Source organism: Pleurodeles waltl, chromosome 4_1, assembly GCF_031143425.1.
Source record: "Pleurodeles waltl isolate 20211129_DDA chromosome 4_1, aPleWal1.hap1.20221129, whole genome shotgun sequence".
NCBI classification, from domain to species: Eukaryota; Metazoa; Chordata; class Amphibia; order Caudata; family Salamandridae; genus Pleurodeles; species Pleurodeles waltl.
In genome coordinates this window covers 811,472,786-811,500,253 of record NC_090442.1, presented here as the reverse complement: position 1 = coordinate 811,500,253, position 27,468 = coordinate 811,472,786, and the positions used below count along the sequence as shown (strand labels likewise).

General features: G+C 46.6%; 1 protein-coding gene across 1 annotated transcript in view; it reads right to left on the bottom strand.

Moving 5' to 3' along the window:
• CCT2 (chaperonin containing TCP1 subunit 2) overlaps window positions 1–27,468 on the bottom strand; it is a 474,987-nt gene that overhangs the window by 72,319 nt on the left and 375,200 nt on the right. The window contains exons 12-13 of the mRNA XM_069229541.1: window positions 9,546–9,674; window positions 9,336–9,439 (exon numbers count right to left, since the gene is read on the bottom strand). Coding sequence (XP_069085642.1) covers window positions 9,336–9,439; window positions 9,546–9,674 — 233 coding nt within the window. The remainder of the gene's footprint in view (window positions 1–9,335; window positions 9,440–9,545; window positions 9,675–27,468) is intronic.

Genomic DNA, 27,468 nt, shown 5'->3' with positions numbered 1-27,468 from the left:
GTCTCCTTAAGCTACGAAAGGAAAATGTCACTTACCCAGTGTACATCTGTTCGTGGCATTAGTCGCTGCAGATTCACATGCTGTGCATAGTCCGCCGTCTGGTGTTGGGCTCGGAGTGTTACAAGTTGTTTTTCTTCGAAGAAGTCTTTTTGAGTCACGAGACAGAGGGACTCCTCCCACTTCGGTTCCATTGCGCATGGGCGTCGACTCCATCTTAGATTGTTTTCCCCGCAGAGGGTGAGGTAGGAGTTGTGTATGCTAGTAATAGTGCCCATGCAATGGAATGAATACGTATGTACAAAATGAAGGTTAAAGTAATATATTTACAAATGTTGAAGATATACTTCCAAACGGCTACAGGCTCCCGGGGAGGCGGGTGGGCGCATGTGAATCTGCAGCGACTAATGCCACGAACAGATGTACACTGGGTAAGTGACATTTTCCGTTCGGTGGCATGTGTAGCTGCAGATACACATGCTGTGCATAGACTAGTAAGCAGTTATCTCCCCAAAAGCGGTGGTTCAGCCTGTAGGAGTGGAAGTAGTTTGAAATAAAGTTCTTAGTACGGCTTGCCCTACTGTGGCTTGTTGTGCAGATAACACATCTACACAGTAGTGTTTAGTAAATGTATGAGGCGTAGACCATGTTGCTGCCTTACATATTTCGTTCATTAGAATATTTCCTAGAAAGGCCATAGTAGCACCTTTCTTTCTGGTTGAGTGTGCCTTTGGTGTAATAGGCAGCTCTCTCTTTGCTTTAAGATAGCAGGTTTGGATGCACCTAACTATCCATCTGGCAATACCTTGTTTTGAAATTGGATTTCCTGTATGAGGTTTTTGAAAGGCAATAAATAGTTGTTTTGTCTTTCTAATTACTTTGTTTTGTCAATGTAGTACATTAGTGCTCTTTTGATGTCTAATGTATGTAGTGCTCTTTCAGCAATTTAATCTGGCTGTGGGAAGAACACTGGTAATTCTACTGTTTGATTTAAGTGGAACGGTGAGATAACGTTTGGTAAGAATTTTGGATTTGTTCTTAGAACTACTTTATTCTTGTGTATTTGAATAAATGGTTCTTGTATGGTAAACGCCTGTATTTCACTTACTCTTCTTAGAGATGTGATGGCAATGAGAAATGCAACTTTCCACGTTAAGTATAGTATTTCACAAGAATGCATGGGTTCGAAAGGTGGACCCATGAGCCTTGTTAAGACAATGTTGAGGTTCCATGAAGGAACAGGTGGTGTCCTTGGTGGTATAATTCTCTTTAGGCCTTCCATAAACGCTTTAATGACAGGTATTCTAAACAGGGAAGTTGAATGAGTAATCTGCAGGTAAGCAGATATTGCGGCGATATGTATCTTTATGGAAGAGAAAGCTAGATTGGATTTTTGCAAATGTAGTAAATATCCTACTACATCTTTTGGAGACGCATGCAATGGATGAATTTGATCATTATGGCAGTAATAAACAAATCTTTTCCATTTACTTGCATAGCAGTGTCTAGTGGAAGGTTTTCTAGCTTGTTTTATGACCTCCATACATTCTTGTGTGAGGTCTAAGTGTCCAAATTCTAGGATTTCAGGAGCCAAATTGCTAGATTCAGCGATGCTGGGTTTGGATGCCTGATCTGTTGTTTGTGTTAACAGATCTGGTCTGTTGGGTAGTTTGACATGAGGTACTACTGACAGGTCTAGTAGTGTCGTATACCAAGGTTGTTCTGCCCATGTTGGTGCTATTAGTATGAGTTTGAGTTTGTTTTGACTCAATCTGTTTACTAGATATGGAAGGAGAGGGGGAAAAGCGTACGCAAATATCCCTGACCAATTCATCCATAGAGCATTGCCTTGGGAGTGCCTGTGTGGGTACCTGGATGCGAAGTCTTGGCATTTTGCGTTTTGTTTTGTTGCAAATAGATCTATTTGAGGTGTTCCCCAAATTTGAAAGTAAGTGTTCAGTATTTGGGGGTGAATTTCCCATTCGTGGACTTGTTGGTGATCCCGAGAGAGATTGTCTGCTAGTTGGTTCTGGATCCCTGGAATAAATTGTGCTATTAGGCGAATATGGTTGTGAATTGCCCAATGCCATATTTTTTGTGTTAGGAGACACAACTGTGTCGAGTGTGTCCCCCCCTGTTTGTTTAAATAATACACAAAACAGACAACATGACGACAATGTATTTGTGGGTTATCATGGGTTGGAATGCTTTCAACGCTAGAAATACTGCTAACAGTTCTAAGTGATTTATGTGAAACTTTCTTTGATGTATGTCCCATTGTCCTTGGATGCTGTGTTGATTGAGGTGTGCTCCCCACCCTGTCATGGAAGCATCCGTTGTTATAACGTATGTTGGCACTGGGTCTTGGAAAGGCCGCCCTTTGTTTAAATTTGTACTGTTCCACCATAGAAGCGAGATGTATGTTTGGCGGTCTATCAACACCAGATCTAGAAGTTGACCCTGTGCCTGTGACCATTGTGATGCTAGGCACTGTTGTAAGGGCCGCATGTGCAACCTTGCGTATGGGACAATGGCTATGCATGAAGACATCATGCCTAGGAGTTTTAATACTATTTTTGCTTGTATCTTTTGTGTTGGATACATGGCCTGTATTAACTTGTGAAATGTTTGAACCCTTTGTGGACTTGGAGTGGCTATCCCTTTTGTTGTGTTGATTGTCGCTCCTAAGTATTGCTGTGTTTGACACGGCAAAAGGTGTGACTTTGCATAGTTGATGGAGAAACCCAGCTTGTGAAGGATTTGTATAACATAATTTGTGTGATGTAAACACTTTGTTAGCGTGTTGGTCTTGATTAACCAATCGTCTAAGTAAGGGAACACGTGTATTTGCTGCCTTCAGATATGTGCAGCTACTACTGCTAGGCATTTTGTAAAGACTCTTGGCGCAGTAGTTATTCCGAATGGCAACACTTTGAATTGGTAATGTATTCCCTTGAATACGAACCTTCGGTATTTCCTGTGCGAAGGATGTATCGGTATATGGAAATACACATCTTTTAGATCTAATGTTGTCATGTAGTCTTGCTGTTTGAGCAGTGGGATTACGTCTTGTAATGTGACCATGTGAAAGTGGTCTGATTTGATGTAGGTGTTTAGTATTCTGAGATCTAGTATTGGTCTTAGAGTTTTGGCTTTTTTTGGTATTAGAAAGTACAGTGAGTAAACTCCTGTGTTCTTTTGTCAACGTGGTAATAGTTCTATTGCGTCCTTTTGCAGTAATGCTTGAACTTCTAGTCCTAGAAGGTCTATATGCTGTTTTGACATATTGTGTGTTTTCGGTGGGACGTTTGGAGGGAGTTGGAGAAATTCTATGCAATAACCATGTTGGATAATTGCTAAGACCCAAGTGTCTGTTGTTATTTCCTCCCAAGATTTGTAGAGCTGGCTTAGTCTTCCCCCCACTGGTGTTGTGTGAAGGGGTTGTGTGACTTGTGAGTCACTGTTTATTTTGAGAGGTTTTGGGACCTTGAAATTTTCCCCGGTTTCTTGGGAATTGGCCCCCTCTGTATTGTCCCCGAAAACCTCCCCTTTGATATTGTCCCTGGTAGGTAGGTGGTCTTGTTTGTGAGGTGCTGGTTTCTGTGGGTTGACCTCGAAACCCTCCCCTAAAAGTTGTTTTACGAAATGTGCCAAATGTGCCTCTGCCCTGCGGGGAGTAGAGTGCACCCATGGCTTTGGCTGTATCGGTGTCCTTTTTTAATTTTTCAATTGCAGTGTCCACCTCCGGCCCAAACAATTGCTATTCATTAAACGGCATATTGAGCACAGCCTGTTGTATTTCGTGTTTGAACCCAGATGTGCGCAGCCATGCGTGCCTCCTTATCGTGACTGCAGTATTTATTGTCCTTGCAGCTGTATCCGCTGCATCCATGGAAGACCGTATCTGATTGTTCGAGATACTTTGTCCCTCTTCCACCACCTGTTGCGCTCGTTTTTGGAACTCTTTGGGGAGGTGTTCGATGAAATGTTGCATCTCATCCCAATGAGCCCTGTCGTATCTCGCCAGGAGTGCTTACGAGTTGGCGATGCGCCACTGATTTGCCGCTTGTGCTGCAACCCTTTTTCCCGCTGCATCAAATTTGCGGCTCTCCTTGTCCGGAGGTGGTGCGTCGCCTGATGTATGCGAGTTGGCTCTCTTACGAGCTGCCCCCACAACTACTGAGTCTGGTGTCAGTTGTGATTTAATAAAAACAGGGTCTGTGGGCGGAGCCTTGTATTTTTTCTCCACCCTTGGAGTTATGGCTCTGCTTTTAACTGGCTCCTGAAATATCTGTTTCGAGTGCCTTAGCATTCCTGGAAGCATGGGAAGGCTTTGATAATGGCTATGGGTGGAGGACAGGGTGTTAAAGAGGAAGTCATCCTCAATAGGCTCCGAATGTAGCGAGACATTATGGAATTCGGCTGCCCTAGCTACCACCTGTGCATATGATGTACTGTCCTCAGGTGGTGACGGTTTAGTTGGGTACGACTCCGGGCTATTGTCCGATACTGGAGCGTCGTAGAGGTCCCATGCATCCGGATCATCCTGGCTCATTGTGGTATGAGCTGGTGAGTGTGTTAATGGTGGAGTTTGTGCCGGTGATGCATGAGTTGATGGTGGTGGAGAGGGTGGTGGAATTACCTTCTTTACCACCTTTGCTTGTGGTTGCTTGTCTCCTTGCTGGAAGTCAAGTTTCCTTTTTCTTTTGATTGGGGGAAGAGTGCTAATCTTCCCTGTATCCTTTTGAATAAAGATCCGCTTTTGCGTGTGATCTGGCTCTATTGTTTGTAATTCCTCCTCAAATCTGTGTTTTTTTTAGTTGAGAGGACAGTCCCTGTTCCTCTGAGTAGGAACCAGTTTTCGGTTCGGTTGCCGGGCGTTTCGGCACCGAAACCGTGTCGCTGGATATTTTCGGCTCCGACAAGATCTTTTTTCTTTTCGGCGTCGTGCCCTCTCGGTGCCGACCAACTTCAGTGGCGAATTTTTTCTGCGTCACTCTCTCGGTCCCGAGATTGCTGCGTGCCTGTATCTCGACCGGAGTCGGATGACTTCGACAGCAGCTCGCCCTTTTTCTGTGCCGATGGACGGTCACCTACTTTCCGGGTTAAGCCATGGCCTGTTGGCGGTGGCGTCCCCTGGGCTTTGTCATTCTTTTCGTGTGATTTTTGTTTCAACGTCTTACTCACGGTTGGTTGTTCTTCGACGTCGAATTCTTCGGAATCCGACTCGTGGATGGAGAAAGTTTCTTCTTCCTCCTCCTCGAACCGTTGTTGTCCTGTCGGCGTGGACACCATCTGCAACCTCCTGGCTCTTCGGTCTCTGAGCGTTATTCTCGACCGAAACGCGCGACAGGCTTCGCACGTATCCTCCTTGTGCTCGGGGGACAGGCACAAGTTACAGACCAAATGTTGATCCGTACAAGGATATTTATTATGGCATTTAGGACAGAATCGGAACGGGGTCCGTTCCATCAGTCTCGATGTTGCACGCGGTCGGGCCGACCAGGCCCCAACGGATGATCGAAATTACCCCGAAGGGCTACCGGAGCTCTTCAAGATTCGGTGTCGATTTGTTCTAACTAACCCGATACCGAACGAAACAATACCGACGAATTTTTCCGAGATTCTGACTAACTTTCCGACCCGAAACACGGAGCGAAAAGGAACACGTCCGAACCCAACGGCGGAAAAAAAACAATCTAAGATGGAGTCGACGCCCATGCGCAATGGAACCGAAGTGGGAGGAGTCCCTCGGTCTCGTGACTCGAAAAGACTTCTTTGAAGAAAAACAACTTGTAACACTCCGAGCCCAACACCAGACAGCGGACTATGCACAGCATGTGTATCTGCAGCTACACATGCCACCGAACCAGTCTTTTTCCCTAAAAATAACTCACAGTACAGCTGAAGAAAGGGCTGGTTCAGTATCAGCGTAGACCAAGAAAGTAACAGCTTTAAACTAACTGAAAGTTAAGAGCAGAGCTCTGCCTGGGAATTCCCTCACACAACCAATCTGTAGAAATCTAAGTTATGGTGATCTCTTTGGAGAGTACGAAAGCTGGCACCACCATGGCTTAAGTTCGGACTGCTTCAAATGCTAAATTGCAACACTTACTGAAGCGGTTATAAAGTTGTGTTCTTCTGCAGGAAATTTGATCTCTACTTTGAGTGAGACACCACTGTGGTCTTCTACAATAGCATTGCCGCCGTTGTGCTGTCATTCAGTTCTTTTAAGAGATCTGTAGAATATTTTCCATCTGAGGTGGAACATTAGATTTCAACAGCATGGCTTCTCCCATTACTCTTCTAAGTTGGAAAGCAGTTTTGTTAGAAATTGAGTCAGCCGGGCTGAAAGACAAGCAGTGCACATTCACACCCTAGGGTATCTTGGTGCTAAGTAACTGATGGTAGAAAGGCTGAGTAGACCCACCAGTATTCACACCTGTAACCATGAGGTCAAACACAGCCCCCTGCAGTATGGAAATGAGTTCACTGTGCACCATACCACTCAGCAGGACATCTGTGCAAAAGAACCCAAGCTCAAGATTAGGCAGGGTCAAGTCATCATGTAGACCCATCCAAGGGTGTTTAAGGCTCTTCGTCTAAGAAGTGAGAAAAATCGAAGGATGTAGCCATTAGATTTGCCTAGACGTGTTCAGAGAGACCAGTGGCACAAAACCAAGCAGATCTTCCAAGGGTCAAATCCACAAATCTGAACACCAAATTCGCAGTGTCAACACTGGATCTAAGAAATAGTATGCCAGACCCAAATCTATCATTACCAACTTTAGAACAGTGTGCTCTTGCTTGGTCTGGAATGGGAACTCCAACCTGCACAGTCTCCTAAAAATCATGTAACCAGCCTGATAGTAGGCATATGTTTTTGCATTAACAAAGAGCCAGACTCCCTGATGATAATCACTTTTGCACCATTTTACTCTGTTAACACTGTCCAACAGACAGAGCAGAGGGTAAAGAGACTGCATTAATTCAGGTGTAATCAAATGCCCAAAGTGCAAGACATTCAGGTCACGGATTAGAACAGAAGGTTTGTGTCATCTGGAGCTGGGCAATAACAAGAAACATGCCAGTGGACATTTGGGTGGAGGGTGCATTAACTCAGGTAATCATAAAAGTATCTTGAAGGATCAGCATTAAAAGGCAACAAGGGTTTGACATGGAGGAATTACAATAGAGAACTGCCAATGTTAGCCCTAACCTCTGCAACTGGCAAAGGAAAAATCAAGGATATCATCCCTCTTGCACAGGCTAGCCTTATAAGGGATCATCCAAAGAGATCATCACTGAGGGACAGTCAGGTATGACCTCAGCCTAAGTGGTAAGGCGAAGAAGACCCAAATAGAGACCTTCATCCAAGTTGGAATAGGAGTGGAATGTGTGTCTCAATAAAGACCTTCTAAACCTAAAAACCTTCAAATGAAGCCGGAGCAAGGTCTTCAATATGCCAATGGCTGGCCTTCCCTATACCTTCCACTGTGCACCGCAGCACCTTAGATGACCTGTCACCGTGGATGACTTCAGTACTGGCGGTGAAACCAAAACAATCAGCAAGGCTTTGGATGGCAAGGGACGGTCTGCTGGGTAATACACTGGGGTAGAGGCCGCCAGCTGAAGGTCCCTCTAGGCAATTTGGGACCCAAAGGCACATCAGAAGGAATTGGAGCAGGAAGGAGCATGACCACTCAACTCGGGTGAAAGCTGCCTTTTGAATGAATACGTCAGTAGGAGACAGAAAAGCTGGGAGGGGGTCAGGCAGCACCAGATACAGTGCTGGAATGAAGCCAGATTCAGGCTGTCAGGAATTTCAGGTAGAAATATACACCAGAATACAGTTTTCTCACATCAATACCCCATACATTTCAAGAGGATCTGCTGGTATCTTGGACTTTGAACACTTAAAAGCTGCTGAATAGCTTATAGTGTATGCTCTTCGATATCTTAAGCATTTTAACAATGGTTAATTCGGATTAGCATACCAGACTCGTTAGCCATGCCAGAGGAATAAGGTGCAAGAAATGCACTCATGTCAAAGTTCAGATGTCACAAATGGCTACATTAACTCGAAAAGCATGACATGATAAAGTTGCAACTGCAGCCATGAATGCAGGAGCCACCAACTACTGCCAACACAAGTCAAAAGTGGGATGTTTTTACAAATGGAAATGCATACTTTCAAAATTATCTCAGGCGTGGTATAGATTATTTTGTGGGCCTGCATCTGCTTCAAATAATTACATCTTATAACTCAGGTAGCAAGTCAAAAGAAGTCAACTGTCAGCAGACATGGTGGGAGTTCAGGGGCAGGTTGGCATTTTCTTTCCACCCCATAAACATGGCTAAGTAGGTATGACAGAATACACGCTACTCCACAATCAATCCTCAATTGAGCAGTTTGGGATTTGCACTAACCTTATGAGCGGGCGATAAGGTGAGGGCAATGTAGAAGTTATCAGTATCCACTGTATCTAGGGTGGTAGGTTGAGGGAGGGTGGCAGTGGCCAAGCAGCCTCAAACACTCAGTCCTGCCCAACTCCCCATCTAGCAATTAATGCAGAGACACTGAACAGACCAGAAAGTAAAAAAGGCAATGTTAACATTTCTGTCATTCCACCTCCTGTCTTGCCCTCTCCCTCCAGAGTTTGATACTATGGTGTGAACAGACAGGGAAAAGAAGGTGTAGAGAGACTGAATGGTCAATCTGACCTTAAGGCACATTTTGTACCAAAAGATGGACATTGTCAGGCAAGTGGCTAGGAGCTATTCTACTGATCAGGCCAATCCACTGATCCAAAAAGGCAGGCCTGCATGGGGATGGGGAATCTTCCCCATCCACCAGAAATTCAACAACTTCAACAAATACTACTATATCTGCTACGCACCAATAACAAAGCCCAACACAGGGCCATCTTAAGGATCAGATTGCAGGTTAAAGGAAGAGAACAAGAAACAAAATGTCAGACTTTAAGGGATGGCAATAGGGCTAACTCACCTAAACCAATAAAAATGCAGCAGACGGACTGGAAAATTGATGTTTATATACTTTAGGGGATTTTTTTTCTTCCAACAGAGTGCATAAAGAGAGTTTTGGGGCATTTTTAGGGTTAAATACAAATTATGAATCCAAGCACTACTTAGTAGGATAATCCTATTATGTTATTATATACAATTCATGCAGTAAAATCCAACACGCACCACAATGTTTAGAGAAGCTATTAAAGGTCCTTCATTCAAACAGCTGGCAGATATATGCCACTGCACGCTCAAGATTCATTGTTGCACTCTGTTCCACCAGATGTTAGTTCAGTGGCTTTCCTTACCATCCTTAAAGCCTTGGCAAAAGACTCCATTGCAACAGATTCCTTTCCTGGTGTTCTGTTAGCTAGGTCTGTAACAGCATGAGCCATCAACATTTCTGAACAACCTACAAAGTAGAATGATCATAAAGGTTAACTTTGTATTTTCAAGTACCATTACTTGGGTGTGTTGAAAACACACACTGATTCATTTCTTGATTTCTCAATACTAACCTCCACCGTAGACAGTCCGATTATCCTTAACAGTCTGAGCTAGGACACAAAGGGCATCATGCAGGGATCTTTCAGCTTCATCAATGATCTGCTGTGTAGCTCCACGTAAAACTATGGTACAAGCTTCACCTAAAATGACAGATTGTAACCAGTACTTATGTGTTTTTGGTCAACAAAATGCTATTAATGGGTGAATCAAGTTGAAAGAGAAACTGCAAGAGGTCTGACATGCACTGTTTACATTGCAACAATAATGTTTTAGTAACTGAAAACAAAAAGGTTGTAAACTTGGAATGCTGTAATAGTTGATTCCACATCTCTTCTATTAATAACTGACCCATAATTCTTCACATATGCAAACTGGTCATGCTACTTATTTTTAGTGCATGACCTCCCACCCCAGACATCATTTGTGGAAGGTGAACAGGACATCTTAAGGAAAGACTCTAAGCATGAGGATGAATGGATTTTCAATACTGATTTCATATGAGACATCACAGATTACTCAACATGCTACTCCAAAGGCGATTCATTATTTGCATGTTGTTATCAATGCGTGATGAAGTGGAAACTTATGACTTTCACACGTTTTAATGTTTTGCACTGTGTTTTGTTTTTTACACCTGATAAACCACATCCCACCTTCACAGTATTTGTTTTCCATAGAATTTAATTGTTTAGAGTCCTTGCCTGGTGCCCCCGACTCCCTGCACAGTAAACACGACCTGCCCCTCCCACCTCCAAAAGAAGATGTGACCCACGATTTCTATCACCAGTTGAATGTGAAGGGTGAACCTCTGAGCTCTATTCAACTAACATCAGGTAAACTGAATGCTCATTAACGTGACTAATTACTTACCTTTGGTAACACCATATCTGGTAGAGGCTATATCTAGCTGCAAACTCCTTACTGTAGGAAGCTGGCTAAGTAGTGTACCAATGTAGGGGTACACTATGCAGATAGTACAGGTGATCCTTATTGGTAAGTAGAGGTTTACAGTAATAACCCTAAATGCACTTTTGTGGTAGTGGGGGTGAGCAGTTTAGGCTTATCAGAGGGTAGTGTTAAGCATTTAACACAGTCAATAAATGCGACACACTCGAGAAGAAACTCAAAACAAATTTAAAAGAAATACATTTTTATATTATTTCGACACCAGAAAATCTTCAAAGTAAGGCAAGTACTGTTGCAGAGTTATAGTTCACAGTGGGGTAAGTAAAATGCACCAATGCGCTTTTATACTGTAATGACTTTCAAGGGGTAAAGTACATGTACTGCATACAGGTAGTTGCAGGAGCATCTTGGAGGTCCCCTTTAGTTTGTGGTGTGGTGGCGGGGTAGGGTGCAGGGGCACAAGAACCGCCAGCAGTTCAGTTTTTAACTGCCTTGGGGAGTATGGGCACAAAGGTACTGGATGGGTTGGGTGCCTTGCACACTGCACGGTTGGCGAACAAGATGGGTCTACCTGGAGACGGACTGTAGAGGGGGATTTGGGGACAGGTCTGGGGGGCTCAGTCTATGGGGGTCCTGGGAGTAGGGCACCACCATCAGTCGTAGTGAACCAGGGTCGGGGAGCCGGAGTGCAATGGGTTTTGGTCAGCGGGTACTCCTGCGTCAAAGGAGCCCACAGCTTTCTGTTAGACCTTCAAGAGCGGGCCAAAACAGGACAACTGGGCCACTCTCAGTGCTGGCCTCTGCGACGCTGATGTCCCTCGACCGCTGGTCGGTCTTTGCAGCGTTGGAGTCTTGTCTCTAGCAAGCTTTGGTTGCTGCAAAAGGTCCGGAACCTGGGGTATTGGTGCAGGACGTCTCCAGTGGGTCCTGGTGTCTTCTCACTTGGTGGGGATACTACTGTCCTCCTGGAGCAAAGTGACCACTCTTGGGTGGCTGCTGCACCCTCAGAGCAGAGCCGTAGCCAAGACTTTACTGCAGGGGGTGGAGAGGGTATTAATAAGATTTTGAAAGCACGCAGTGGTATCAGTCACTTTTTGTTTATTATGCTATATTCTATCTGAAGGCTTGTTAAGCAAACCAAGGGACCATTAGTGCTTTTTAAAATATTTGAGTTAAAAACAAAAGTTAATTCAAGGAAAATGGTGAATCTCAAAGCACTCTGAGGCAGTAACATTGGTCAAAAGTTAATAAAGCTTAAATACAACTTTAGAATGCATATGGAGATTTTCCCATAAGGACGTTTCGAGGAATTGGTTATAAGTGGACAGTAAATAATGGATTAAAAGACATTTATATCAGCACTTTCCCAAGAAATATGTGGGCATAATATATGGCAAGTGGTACATTTTTGGAAAACATGACAATGTAAAACTGTTTTCCCCCCCATCAATTCTGTATAAGATTTGAGCTCTGACACAAATTAATGTACAAAGTACTTGCCAATATCACCTCCACATTATGAGACCCATAACATGTTTTCTAGCCTGTACTGTTGGGTTGCTGGCCGAGACCCAGGACAATGCTGGAGTGTGGGAAGGTGGTCATGGAAAGCAGGAGACAGTAAAAGGACTGCAAAGTAAGGAGTGAACAAGCAAACAGCAGACTTTGTTACAGCTGCAAACATGTTGAGAAACCATGCTGTTCTGTCTTGGCGACCACTTCAACAAAAGCAGAATGTAGGAAGTTGGCTCTGTATGTGCTATTTCATAGTAAGGAATAGCATGCACAGAGTCCAAGGGTTCCCCTTAGAGGTAAAATAGTGGTAAAAATAGATAATACTAATGCTCTATTTTGTGGTAGTGTGGTCGAGCAGTAGGCTTATCCAAGGAGTAGTGTTAAGCATTTGTTGTACATACACATAGACAATAAATGAGGTACACACACTCAGACAAATCCAGCCAATAGGTTTTGTTATAGAAAAATATATTTTCTTAGTTTATTTTAAGAACCACAGGTTCAAATTTAACATGTAATATCTTGTTTGAAAGGTATTGCAGGTAAGTACATTAGGAACTTTGAATCATTTCAATTGCATGTATACTTTTCAAGTTATTCACAAATAGCTACTTTAAAAGTGGACACAGTGCAATTTTCACAGTTCCTGGGGGAGGTAAGTTTTTGTTAGTTTTACCAGGTAAGTAAGACACTTACAGGGTTCAGTTCTTGGTCCAAGGTAGCCCACCGTTGGGGGTTCAGAGCAACCCCAAAGTTACCACACCAGCAGCTCAGGGCCGGTCAGGTGCAGAGTTCAAAGTGGTGCCCAAAACGCATAGGCTTCAATGGAGAGAAGGGGGTGCCCCGGTTCCAGTCTGCCAGCAGGTAAGTACCCGCGTCTTCGGAGGGCAGACCAGGGGGGTTTTGTAGGGCACCGGGGGGGACACAAGCCCACACAGAAATTTCACCCTCAGCGGCGCGGGGGCGGCCGGGTGCAGTGTTAGAACAAGCGTCGGGTTCGCAATGGAAGTCAATGAGAGATCAAGGGATCTCTTCAGCGCTGCAGGCAGGCAAGGGGGGGGCTTCCTCGGGGAAACCTCCACTTGGGCAAGGGAGAGGGACTCCTGGGGGTCACTTCTGCAGTGAAAGTCCGGTCCTTCAGGTCCTGGGGGCTGCGGGTGCAGGGTCTTTTCCAGGCGTCGGGACTTAGGTTTCAGAGAGTCGCGGTCAGGGGAAGCCTCGGGATTCCCTCTGCAGGCGGCGCTGTGGGGGCTCAGGGGGGACAGGTTTTGGTACTCACAGTCGTAGAGTAGTCCGGGGGTCCTCCCTGAGGTGTTGGTTCTCCACCAGCCGAGTCGGGGTCGCCGGGTGCAGTGTTGCAAGTCTCACGCTTCTTGCGGGGAGATTGCAGGGTTCTTTAAAGCTGCTCCTTTGGATAAAGTTGCAGTCTTTTTGGAGCAGGTCCGCTGTCCTCGGGAGTTTCTTGTCGTCGTCGAAGCAGGGCAGTCCTCAGAGGATTCAGAGGTCGCTGGTCCCTTTGGAAGGCGTCGCTGGAGCAGAGTTCTTTGGAAGGCAGGAGACAGGCCGGTGAGTTTCTGGAGCCAAGGCAGTTGTTGTCTTCTGGTCTTCCTCTGCAGGGGTTTTCAGCTAGGCAGTCCTTCTTGTTGTTGCAGGAATCTAATTTTCTAGGGTTCAGGGTAGCCCTTAAATACTAAATTTAAGGGCGTGTTTAGGTCTGGGGGGTTAGTAGCCAATGGCGACTAGCCCTGAGGGTGGGTACACCCTCTTTGTGCCTCCTCCCAAGGGGAGGGGGTCACAATCCTAACCCTATTAGGGGAATCCTCCATCTGCAAGATGGAGGATTTCTAAAAGTTAGAGTCACCTCAGCTCAGGACACCTTAGGGGCTGTCCTGACTGGCCAGTGACTCCTCCTTGTTGCTTTCTTTGTTCCCTCCAACCTTGCCGCCAAAAGTGGGGGCCGTGGCCGGAGGGGGCGGGCAACTCCACTAAGCTGGAGTGCCCTGCTGGGCTGTGACAAAGGGGTGAGCCTTTGAGGCTCACCGCCAGGTGTTACAGCTCCTGCCTGGGGGAGGTGTTAGCATCTCCACCCAGTGCAGGCTTTGTTACTGGCCTCAGAGTGACAAAGGCACTCTCCCCATGGGGCCAGCAACATGTCTCTAGTGTGGCAGGCTGCTGGAACTAGTCAGCCTACACAGACAGTCGGTTAAGTTTCAGGGGGCACCTCTAAGGTGCCCTCTGGGGTGTATTTTGCAATAAAATGTACACTGGCATCAGTGTGCATTTATTGTGCTGAGAAGTTTGATACCAAACTTCCCAGTTTTCAGTGTAGCCATTATGGTGCTGTGGAGTTCGTGTTTGACAGACTCCCAGACCATATACTCTTATGGCTACCCTGCACTTACAATGTCTAAGGTTTTGTTTAGACACTGTAGGGGTACCATGCTCATGCACTGGTACCCTCACCTATGGTACAGTGCACCCTGCCTTAGGGCTGTAAGGCCTGCTAGAGGGGTGACTGACCTATACTTGCATAGGCAGTGAGAGGCTGGCATGGCACCCTGAGGGGAGTGCCATGTCGACTTACTCGTTTTGTTCTCACTAGCACACACAAGCTGGCAAGCAGGGTATCTGTGCTGGGTGAGAGGTCTCCAGGGTGGCATAAGACATGCTGCAGCCCTTAGAGACCTTCCTTGGCATCAGGGCCCTTGGTACTAGAAGTACCAGTTACAAGGGACTTATCTGGATGCCAGGGTCTGCCAATTGTGGATACAAAAGTACAGGTTAGGGAAAGAACACTGGTGCTGGGGCCTGGTTAGCAGGCCTCAGCACACTTTCAATTGTAAACATAGCATCAGCAAAGGGAAAAAGTCAGGGGGCAACCATGCCAAGGAGGCATTTCCTTACACAGAATATATTAAAATCGCTGCCATTCATAGAGAACAGGACTGACGTGAAAATGACAGGATCTAGCCACCACTATCCATTATAATGCACAACTAGTCTATTTTAATCTTGCCTTCAACTGTCCAGTATGACACACTGCTCAATAATTTGAAATACTACCAGAATGCAATGTGATACAACCCAATACCACTCCAGTCAAAGAGTACCCCATAACCATAAACGTTGCCCAGATCCCCATAATGTTACAGGATCATACTCATGGCAGTAAATGGTACACAATGAACATAATAAAACAACCCCCCTTGTCACAAAGCTGGTGAAGCTGTTACTTTTAATGCCTTGGGGGCAGAACTGCCCCCATTTTTGGCTCTACTGAGACATCATAGGTTTGTCTCACAGTGATCCAAGGAAGGAGTGCATGCCAAAATGCTAAAAAAAATAATAATAATAAGTCTTGCCCGGGATAGTGAAAGTTTCTGTATGAAATGTCATTAAGAAGGGCAAAGGAAGCAGTCTTCAAAAGACCACTAAAAACAACAGAATTTGAACTAAAATCGTAAGAGATGGACTCATACTCATCGCAATAAGGATATTCAATAACACAACATGCCCATTTTATAAAGAACACTCCCCCGAACTTAAATCTATGACTGTCTACCGAAAACGGCAGATTTTCAGTTACTATTGCATTCTAAAGGAGATCCTGGGTCGTCATATACTAAAAGATATCGGTCTGCAATAGATTTATTAGTATAAAGAACAGCTAGACTGACTTAGCCTTTAGGGAATGATGTCACCTTGACCAAATGTAATGGTACTCAGCTTATTAAATTCCAGAAGATAAAGAGTTAAGTTTGCGCTGTCAGGGATTCAAATCCATGATGTGCATATCGAGGCAGACTCAAGGTGGCTGGGAAATACCTTTCCAATTCCTTGTAATATTTAGAGAAATTCCTCTTTTCATTATAAAAAAGTAATTGATCAAGTGTTTTGCTCCGTCTAATACAGTTACAGAAGATAGTCAAAGTGCCTAGACTCAATAACAGACAAAATAAAGTAGGAAAACGGAGAACCACACAGAGGAAAACCACAAGTACATCTAACACAAAGCTTCCACTAAAAGGAACTCCCTGCAGCAGAACAAAAGAGATGAACACTTAATCAGACTGAAGACATATGAACTCCTAAAACAGTTCAAACTGATAGGGCTCCAGCCCTGAAAAACCAATTACCTAAAACGGCCAAAAAGCCATGTTTTGGGTTGTGGGGTTGCGGGGCGCGGGGGCTGATGGGAGGGAGATACCAGCAGGCCGTATTTTTTTTTTTTAATTGCCACCTTTCCTTAACGGATTCAAGTCACTGGATTAATACTATCTGTGCAGCGGCAAACCTTTAGTCACAGAACTTGGTGTGGACACAATAGGACACAACTTTTAGATTTGTTTGTAAACCTGGAGGAGTGGAAGGGAACAGTTAAGGCCTTAATTAGAGTTTGGCAGATGGAATACTTTGTCACAAATGTGACAGATGACCTGTCCACCATATTATAAGTGTATCCGGCCCTCCATCTTTACAAGTGATAGAGCCATATGGTACTTGTAACTAAGTGGATGGAGATCTGTCACATTTTGACAGAGTATCCCGTCCTCCAAAATTAAATAAGGTGATTATATAAGAGGACGTTTGAGACAATAACGATTTGGAATGAGGATATTTGCGGATGTGTGAATCTGGACATATGCAGGGGTTCATTTGCCAGAAGAGCCAATTCCATCGAAGGCCAATAACAAGTATCCTAATTTTCATTTAGTAATTCTATTTGTCCGTAAAGTATATCTTGTGAAGCTATGTGATGCTTACAAAAGCAGTGAATCCGTTTATTCTGGCACCTTGTGGCTCCTGTGGGCCTAGGAATATGCTAATGTGGCAGTTTGGAGTAGGCCTGCTGCACCAAACTCATGAGGACTTATACCTTAAAGGTTTATGGCCTTTTGTGATCATATGTTCTGATCATCATCTCTTTGGATCATCTCTCTCCATACTGACCAAATCTACAATGGGCTAATTATGACACTTCAGAATCTTGTCCCACTCAGAAAGATTGGCTCGGATCTGTAGAAAACCTGCAGTGCTGATACAGAGATGTAGCCTCACCATAACCAGCCATCTCAACAGCCTTTACTGAAACCCAATATCCAATGGAAGGGTGCATGGTGTGAGATCGCCTGATTAGTAAGAAAACACATTTTCACTCTCTTTCCAACCCCTAACCCAGAGATCCCAAATTGTCCCATATCAGGCACGCTATTTCAGTTGTGTGCTTGTAATTTCTCGAATAAGATTTCTATAACTGAAAAACAGAAAACTACAGAAGCAGTGTAGGAAGTTGGCTCTGTATGTGCTATTTCAAAGTAAGGAATAGCATGCACAGAGTCCAAGGGTTCCCCTTAGAGGTAAGATAGTGGCAAAAAGAGATAATACTAATGCTCTATTTTGTGGTAGTGTGGTCGAGCAGTAGGCTTATCCAAGGAGTAGTGTTAAGCATTTGTTGTACATACACATAGACAATAAATGAGGTACACACACTCAGAGACAAATCCAGCCAATAGGTTTTTATATAGAAAAATATCTTTTCTTAGTTTATTTTAAGAACCACAGGTTCAAATTCTACATGTAATATCTCATTCGAAAGGTATTGCAGGTAAGTACTTTAGGAACTTCAAATCATCAAAATTGCATGTATACTTTTCAAGTTATTGACAAATAGCTGTTTTAAAAGTGGACACTTAGTGCAATTTTCACAGTTCCTAGGGGAGGTAAGTATTTGTTAGGTTAACCAGGTAAGTAAGACACTTACAGGGCTTAGTTCTTGGTCCAAGGTAGCCCACCGTTGGGGGTTCAGAGCAACCCCAAAGTCACCACACCAGCAGCGCAGGGCCGGTCAGGTGCAGAGTTCAAAGTGGTGCCCAAAACGCATAGGCTAGAATGGAGAGAAGGGGGTGCCCCGGTTCCGGTCTGCTTGCAGGTAAGTACCCGCGTCTTCGGAGGGCAGACCAGGGGGGTTTTGTAGGGCACCGGGGGGGACACAAGTCCACACAGAAATTTCACCCTCAGCGGCGCGGGGGCGGCCGGGTGCAGTGTAGAAACAAGCGTCGGGTTCGCAATGTTAGTCTATGAGAGATCTCGGGATCTCTTCAGTGCTGCAGGCAGGCAAGGGGGGGGTTCCTCGGGGAAACCTCCACTTGGGCAAGGGAGAGGGACTCCTGGGGGTCACTTCTCCAGTGAAAGTCCGGTCCTTCAGGTCCTGGGGGCTGCGGGTGCAGGGTCTCTCCCAGGCGTCGGGACTTTAGGTTCAAAGAGTCGCGGTCAGGGGAAGCCTCGGGATTCCCTCTGCAGGCGGCGCTGTGAGGGCTCAGGGGGGGACAGGTTTTGGTACTCACAGTATCAGAGTAGTCCTGGGGTCCCTCCTGAGGTGTCGGATCTCCACCAGCCGAGTCGGGGTCGCCGGGTGCAGTGTTGCAAGTCTCACGCTTCTTGCGGGGAGCTTGCAGGGTTCTTTAAAGCTGCTGGAAACAAAGTTGCAGCTTTTCTTGGAGCAGGTCCGCTGTCCTCGGGAGTTTCTTGTCTTTTCGAAGCAGGGGCAGTCCTCAGAGGATGTCGAGGTCGCTGGTCCCTTTGGAAGGCGTCGCTGGAGCAGGATCTTTGGAAGGCAGGAGACAGGCCGGTGAGTTTCTGGAGCCAAGGCAGTTGTCGTCTTCTGGTCTTCCGCTGCAGGGGTTTTCAGCTGGGCAGTCCTTCTTCTTGTAGTTGCAGGAATCTAATTTTCTAGGGTTCAGGGTAGCCCTTAAATACTAAATTTAAGGGCGTGTTTAGGTCTGGGGGGTTAGTAGCCAATGGCTACTAGCCCTGAGGGTGGGTACACCCTCTTTGTGCCTCCTCCCAAGGGGAGGGGGTCACAATCCTAACCCTATTGGGGGAATCCTCCATCGGCAAGATGGAGGATTTCTAAAAGTCAGAGTCACCTCAGCTCAGGACACCTTAGGGGCTGTCCTGACTGGCCAGTGACTCCTCCTTGTTTTTCTCATTATTTTCTCCGGCCTTGCCGCCAAAAGTGGGGCCTGGCCGGAGGGGGCGGGCAACTCCACTAGCTGGAGTGTCCTGCTGGGTTGGCACAAAGGAGGTGAGCCTTTGAGGCTCACCGCCAGGTGTGACAATTCCTGCCTGGGGGAGGTGTTAGCATCTCCACCCAGTGCAGGCTTTGTTACTGGCCTCAGAGTGACAAAGGCACTCTCCCCATGGGGCCAGCAACATGTCTCGGTTTGTGGCAGGCTGCTAAAACTAGTCAGCCTACACAGATAGTCGGTTAAGTTTCAGGGGGCACCTCTAAGGTGCCCTCTGTGGTGTATTTTACAATAAAATGTACACTGGCATCAGTGTGCATTTATTGTGCTGAGAAGTTTGATACCAAACTTCCCAGTTTTCAGTGTAGCCATTATGGTGCTGTGGAGTTCGTGTTTGACAGACTCCCAGACCATATACTCTTATGGCTACCCTGCACTTACAATGTCTAAGGTTTTGTTTAGACACTGTAGGGGTACCATGCTCATGCACTGGTACCCTCACCTATGGTATAGTGCACCCTGCCTTAGGGCTGTAAGGCCTGCTAGAGGGGTGGCTTACCTATACTGCATAGGAAGTGAGAGGCTGGCATGGCACCCTGAGGGGAGTGCCATGTCGACTTACTCGTTTTGTCCTCACTAGCACACACAAGCTGGCAAGCAGTGTGTCTGTGCTGAGTGAGAGGTCTCCAGGGTGGCATAAGACATGCTGCAGCCCTTAGAGACCTTCCTTGGCATCAGGGCCCTTGGTACTAGAAGTACCAGTTACAAGGGACTTATCTGGATGCCAGGGTCTGCCAATTGTGGATACAAAAGTACAGGTTAGGGAAAGAACACTGGTGCTGGGGCCTGGTTAGCAGGCCTCAGCACACTTTCAATTGTAAACATAGCATCAGCAAAGGCAAAAAGTCAGGGGGCAACCATGCCAAGGAGGCATTTCCTTACACAACCCCCCCCCCAAACGAAAGAGGATGAGACTAACCTTTCCCAAGAGAGTCTTCATTTTCTAAGTGGAAGAACCTGGAAAGGCCATCTGCATTGGCATGGGCAGTCCCAGGTCTGTGTTCCACTATAAAGTCCATTCCCTGTAGGGAGATGGACCACCTCAACAGTTTAGGATTTTCACCTTTCATTTGCATCAGCCATTTGAGAGGTCTGTGGTCAGTTTGAACTAGGAAGTGAGTCCCAAAGAGGTATGGTCTCAGCTTCTTCAGGGACCAAACCACAGCAAAGGCCTCCCTCTCAATGGCACTCCAACGCTGCTCCCTGGGGAGTAACCTCCTGCTAATGAAAGCAACAGGCTGGTCAAGGCCATCATCATTTGTTTGGGACAAAACTGCCCCTATCCCATGTTCAGAGGCATCAGTCTGCACAATGAACTGCTTAGAATAATCTGGAGCTTTTAGAACTGGTGCTGAGCACATTGCTTGTTTCAGGGTGTCAAAGGCCTGTTGGCATTCTACAGTCCAGTTCACTTTCTTGGGCATTTTCTTGGAGGTGAGTTCAGTGAGGGCTGTCACAATGGATCCATATCCCTTCACAAACCTCCTGTAATACCCAGTCAAGCCAAGGAATGCCCTGACTTGAGTCTGGGTTTTTGGAGCTACCCAGTCCAGAATAGTCTGGATCTTGGGTTGGAGTGGCTGAACTTGGCCTCCACCTACAAGGTGTCCCAAGTAAACCACAGTTCCCTGCCCTATCTGGCATTTGGATGCCTTGATAGAGAGGCCTGCAGATTGCAGAGCCTTCAAAACCTTCTTCAGGTGGACCAGGTGATCCTGCCAGGTGGAGCTAAAGACAGCAATATCATCAAGATAAGCTGTGCTAAAGGACTCCAAGCCAGCAAGGACTTGATTCACCAACCTTTGGAAGGTGGCAGGGGCATTCTTTAAACCAAAGGGCATAACAGTAAACTGATAATGCCCATCAGGTGTGGAGAATGCTGTTTTCTCTTTTGCTCCAGGTGCCATTTTTATTTGCCAGTACCCTGCTGTCAAGTCAAAGGTACTTAAGAATTTGGCAGCACCTAATTTGTCTATGAGCTCATCAGCTCTTGGAATTGGATGAGCATCTGTCTTGGTGACAGAATTGAGCCCTCTGTAGTCCACACAAAACCTCATCTCTTTCTTTCCATCTTTGGTGTGAGGTTTGGGGACTAAGACCACTGGGCTAGCCCAGGGGCTGTCAGAGCGCTCAATTACTCCCAATTCCAGCATCTTGTGGACTTCCACCTTGATGCTTTCCTTAACATGGTCAGATTGTCTAAAGATTTTGTTCTTGACAGGCATGCTGTCTCCTGTGTCCACATCATGGGTACACAGGTGTGTCTGACCAGGGGTTAAGGAGAAGAGTTCAGGAAACTGTTGTAGGACTCTCCTACAATCAGCTTGCTGTTGGCCAGAGAGGGTGTCTGAGTAGATCACTCCATCTACTGTGCCATCTTTTGGGTCTGATGACAGAAGATCAGGGAGAGGTTCACTCTCTGCCTCCTGATCCTCATCTGTTACCATCAACAGATTGACATCAGCCCTGTCGTGGAAGAGCTTAAGGCGGTTTACATGGATCACCCTCTTGGGGCTCCTGCTTGTGCCCAGGTCCACCAGGTAGGTGACCTGACTCTTCCTTTCTAGTACTGGGTAAGGGCCACTCCATTTGTCCTGGAGTGCCCTGGGAGCCACAGGCTCCAGAACCCAGACTTTCTGCCCTGGTTGGAACTCAACCAGTGCAGCCTTTTGGTCATACCAAAACTTCTGGAGCTGTTGGCTGGCCTCAAGGTTTTTGGTTGCCTTTTCCATGTACTCTGCCATTCTAGAGCGAAGGCCAAGTACATAGTCCACTATGTCCTGTTTAGGCTCATGGAGAGGTCTCTCCCAGCCTTCTTTAACAAGGGCAAGTGGTCCCCTAACAGGATGACCAAACAGAAGTTCAAAGGGTGAGAATCCTACTCCCTTCTGTGGCACCTCTCTGTAAGCGAAAAGCAGACATGGCAAGAGGACATCCCATCTCCTTTTGAGCTTTTCTGGGAGCCCCATGATCATGCCTTTTAATGTCTTGTTGAATCTCTCAACCAAGCCATTAGTTTGTGGATGGTATGGTGTAGTGAATTTATAAGTCACTCCACACTCATTCCACATGTGCTTCAGGTATGCTGACATGAAGTTGGTACCTCTGTCAGACACCACCTCCTTAGGGAAACCCACTCTGGTAAAGATACCAATGAGGGCCTTGGCTACTGCAGGGGCAGTAGTCGACCTAAGGGGAATAGCTTCAGGATACCTGGTAGCATGATCCACTACTACCAGGATATACATATTTCCTGAGGCTGTTGGAGGTTCCAGTGGACCAACTATGTCCACACCCACTCTTTCAAAGGGAACCCCCACCACTGGAAGTGGAATGAGGGGGGCCTTTGGATGCCCACCTGTCTTACCACTGGCTTGACAGGTGGGGCAGGAGAGGCAAAACTCCTTAACCATGTTGGACATATTGGGCCAGTAGAAGTGGTTGACTAACCTCTCCCACGTCTTGGTTTGTCCCAAATGTCCAGCAAGGGGAATGTCATGGGCCAATGTTAGGATGAACTCTCTGAACAGCTGAGGCACTACCACTCTCCTAGTGGCACCAGGTTTGGGGTCTCTGGCCTCAGTGTACAGGAGTCCATCTTCCCAATAGACCCTATGTGTCCCATTTTTCTTGCCTTTGGACTCTTCAGCAGCTTGCTGCCTAAGGCCTTCAAGAGAGGGACAGGTTTCTTGTCCCTTACACAGCTCCTCCCTTGAGGGTCCCCCTGGGCCTAAGAGCTCAACCTGATAAGGTTCAAGCTCCAAAGGCTCAGTTCCCTCAGAGGGCAGAACTTCTTCCTGAGAAGAGAGGTTCCCTTTCTTTTGCTGTGTTGCAGTTGGTTTCCCAACTGACTTTCCTTTCCTCTTGGTAGGCTGGGCCATTCTTCCAGACTCCAGCTCTACTTGTTCACCCTGTGCCTTGCATTGTGCTCTGGTTTTCACACACACCAGTTCAGGGATACCCAGCATTGCTGCATGGGTTTTTAGTTCTACCTCAGCCCATGCTGAGGACTCCAGGTCATTTCCAAGCAGACAGTCCACTGGGATATTTGAGGAGACTACCACCTGTTTCAGGCCATTGACCCCTCCCCATTCTAAAGTAACCATTGCCATGGGATGTACTTTTCTCTGATTGTCAGCGTTGGTGACTGTGTACGTTTTTCCAGTCAGGTATTGGCCAGGGGAAACCAGTTTCTCTGTCACCATGGTGACACTGGCACCTGTATCCCTCAGGCCCTCTATTCTAGTCCCATTAATTAAGAGTTGCTGTCTGTACTTTTGCATGTTAGGCGGCCAGACAGCTAGTGTGGCTAAATCCACCCCACCCTCAGAAACTAGAATAGCTTCAGTGTGGACCCTGATTTGCTCTGGGCACACTGTTGATCCCACTTGGAGACTAGCCATACCAGTGTTACCTGGATGGGAGTTTGGAGTGGAACCTTTCTTGGGACAGGCCTTGTCTCCAGTTTGGTGTCCATGCTGTTTACAGCTATGACACCAGGCCTTTTTGGGATCAAAGTTTTTACCCTTGTACCCATTGTTTTGTGAAGAGGCTCTGGGCCCACCCTCCTGTGCAGGTTTTTGGGGGCCTGTAGAAGACTCTTTACTATTTTTAGTTTTGGTTGTCTCATCACCCTTCCCCTGGGGAGTCTTTGTGACCCCTTTCTTTTGGTCACCCCCTGTTGAAGTCTTGGACACCCTTGTCTTGACCCAATGGTCCGCCTTCTTTCCCAATTCTTGGGGAGAAATTGGTCCTAGGTCTACCAGATGCTGATGCAGTTTATCATTGAAACAATTACTTAACAGGTGTTCTTTCACAAATAAATTGTACAGCCCATCATAATTACTTACACCACTGCCTTGAATCCAACCATCTAGTGTTTTCACTGAGTAGTCAACAAAGTCAACCCAGGTCTGGCTCGAGGATTTTTGAGCCCCCCTGAACCTAATCCTGTACTCCTCAGTGGAGAATCCAAAGCCCTCAATCAGGGTACCCTTCATGAGGTCATAAGATTCTGCATCTTTTCCAGAGAGTGTGAGGAGTCTATCCCTACACTTTCCAGTGAACATTTCCCAAAGGAGAGCACCCCAGTGAGATCTGTTCACTTTTCTGGTTACACAAGCCCTCTCAAAAGCTGTGAACCACTTGGTGATGTCATCACCATCTTCAAATTTTGTCACAATCCCTTTGGGGATTTTTAACATGTCAGGAGAATCTCTGACCCTATTTATATTGCTGCCACCATTGATGGGTCCTAGGCCCATCTCTTGTCTTTCCCTTTCTATGGCTAGGAGCTGTCTCTCTAAAGCCAATCTTTTGGCCATCCTGGCTAACAGGAGGTCATCTTCACTGAGAGCATCCTCAGTGATTTCAGAAATGTGGGACCCTCCTGTGAGGGACTCACTATTTCTGACTAACACAGTTGGAGACAGGACTTGAGGGGTCCTGTTCTCCCTATTTAGGACTGGAGGAGGGACATTGGCCTCCAAGTCACTAATTTCTTCCTCTGTGATGTCATCATCAGAGGGGTTGGCTTTTTCAAACTCTGCCAACAGCTCCTGGAGCTGAATTTTGGTAGGTCTGGAGCCAATGGTTATTTTTTTGATATTACAGAGAGACCTTAGCTCCCTCATCTTAAGATGGAGGTAAGGTGTGGTGTCGAGTTCCACCACCTGCATCTCTGTATCAGACATTATTCTGCTAAGAGTTGGAATACTTTTTAAAGAATCTAAGACTGTTTCTAGAATCTAATTTCAAACTTTTAACAAACTTTTAAACTCTAAAAGACAATGCTAAACAGGGACTTAACACACAAGGCCCTAGCAGGACTTTTAAGAATTTAGAAAAATTTCAAATTGCAAAAATGAATTTCTAATGACAATTTTGGAATTTGTCGTGTGATCAGGTATTGGCTGAGTAGTCCAGCAAATGCAAAGTCTTGTACCCCACCGCTGATCCACCAATGTAGGAAGTTGGCTCTGTATGTGCTATTTCAAAGTAAGGAATAGCATGCACAGAGTCCAAGGGTTCCCCTTAGAGGTAAGATAGTGGCAAAAAGAGATAATACTAATTCTCTATTTTGTGGTAGTGTGGTCGAGCAGTAGGCTTATCCAAGGAGTAGTGTTAAGCATTTGTTGTACATACACATAGACAATAAATGAGGTACACACACTCAGAGACAAATCCAGCCAATAGGTTTTTATATAGAAAAATATCTTTTCTTAGTTTATTTTAAGAACCACAGGTTCAAATTCTACATGTAATATCTCATTCGAAAGGTATTGCAGGTAAGTACTTTAGGAACTTCAAATCATCAAAACTGCATGTATACTTTTCAAGTTATTGACAAATAGCTGTTTTAAAAGTGGACACTTAGTGCAATTTTCACAGTTCCTAGGGGAGGTAAGTATTTGTTAGGTTAACCAGGTAAGTAAGACACTTACAGGGCTTAGTTCTTGGTCCAAGGTAGCCCACCGTTGGGGGTTCAGAGCAACCCCAAAGTCACCACACCAGCAGCGCAGGGCCGGTCAGGTGCAGAGTTCAAAGTGGTGCCCAAAACGCATAGGCTAGAATGGAGAGAAGGGGGTGCCCCGGTTCCGGTCTGCTTGCAGGTAAGTACCCGCGTCTTCGGAGGGCAGACCAGGGGGGTTTTGTAGGGCACCGGGGGGGACACAAGTCCACACAGAAATTTCACCCTCAGCGGCGCGGGGGCGGCCGGGTGCAGTGTAGAAACAAGCGTCGGGTTCGCAATGTTAGTCTATGAGAGATCTCGGGATCTCTTCAGTGCTGCAGGCAGGCAAGGGGGGGGTTCCTCGGGGAAACCTCCACTTGGGCAAGGGAGAGGGACTCCTGGGGGTCACTTCTCCAGTGAAAGTCCGGTCCTTCAGGTCCTGGGGGCTGCGGGTGCAGGGTCTCTCCCAGGCGTCGGGACTTTAGGTTCAAAGAGTCGCGGTCAGGGGAAGCCTCGGGATTCCCTCTGCAGGCGGCGCTGTGAGGGCTCAGGGGGGACAGGTTTTGGTACTCACAGTATCAGAGTAGTCCTGGGGTCCCTCCTGAGGTGTCGGATCTCCACCAGCCGAGTCGGGGTCGCCGGGTGCAGTGTTGCAAGTCTCACGCTTCTTGCGGGGAGCTTGCAGGGTTCTTTAAAGCTGCTGGAAACAAAGTTGCAGCTTTTCTTGGAGCAGGTCCGCTGTCCTCGGGAGTTTCTTGTCTTTTCGAAGCAGGGGCAGTCCTCAGAGGATGTCGAGGTCGCTGGTCCCTTTGGAAGGCGTCGCTGGAGCAGGATCTTTGGAAGGCAGGAGACAGGCCGGTGAGTTTCTGGAGCCAAGGCAGTTGTCGTCTTCTGGTCTTCCGCTGCAGGGGTTTTCAGCTGGGCAGTCCTTCTTCTTGTAGTTGCAGGAATCTAATTTTCTAGGGTTCAGGGTAGCCCTTAAATACTAAATTTAAGGGCGTGTTTAGGTCTGGGGGGTTAGTAGCCAATGGCTACTAGCCCTGAGGGTGGGTACACCCTCTTTGTGCCTCCTCCCAAGGGGAGGGGGTCACAATCTTAACCCTATTGGGGGAATCCTCCATCGGCAAGATGGAGGATTTCTAAAAGTCAGAGTCACCTCAGCTAAGGACACCTTAGGGGCTGTCCTGACTGGCCAGTGACTCCTCCTTGTTTTTCTCATTATTTTCTCCGGCCTTGCCGCCAAAAGTGGGGCCTGGCCGGAGGGGGCGGGCAACTCCACTAGCTGGAGTGTCCTGCTGGGTTGGCACAAAGGAGGTGAGCCTTTGAGGCTCACCGCCAGGTGTGACAATTCCTGCCTGGGGGAGGTGTTAGCATCTCCACCCAGTGCAGGCTTTGTTACTGGCCTCAGAGTGACAAAGGCACTCTCCCCATGGGGCCAGCAACATGTCTCGGTTTGTGGCAGGCTGCTAAAACTAGTCAGCCTACACAGATAGTCGGTTAAGTTTCAGGGGGCACCTCTAAGGTGCCCTCTGTGGTGTATTTTACAAAAAAATGTACACTGGCATCAGTGTGCATTTATTGTGCTGAGAAGTTTGATACCAAACTTCCCAGTTTTCAGTGTAGCCATTATGGTGCTGTGGAGTTCGTGTTTGACAGACTCCCAGACCATATACTCTTATGGCTACCCTGCACTTACAATGTCTAAGGTTTTGTTTAGACACTGTAGGGGTACCATGCTCATGCACTGGTACCCTCACCTATGGTATAGTGCACCCTGCCTTAGGGCTGTAAGGCCTGCTAGAGGGGTGTCTTACCTATACTGCATAGGCAGTGAGAGGCTGGCATGGCACCCTGAGGGGAGTGCCATGTCGACTTACTCGTTTTGTCCTCACTAGCACACACAAGCTGGCAAGCAGTGTGTCTGTGCTGAGTGAGAGGTCTCCAGGGTGGCATAAGACATGCTGCAGCCCTTAGAGA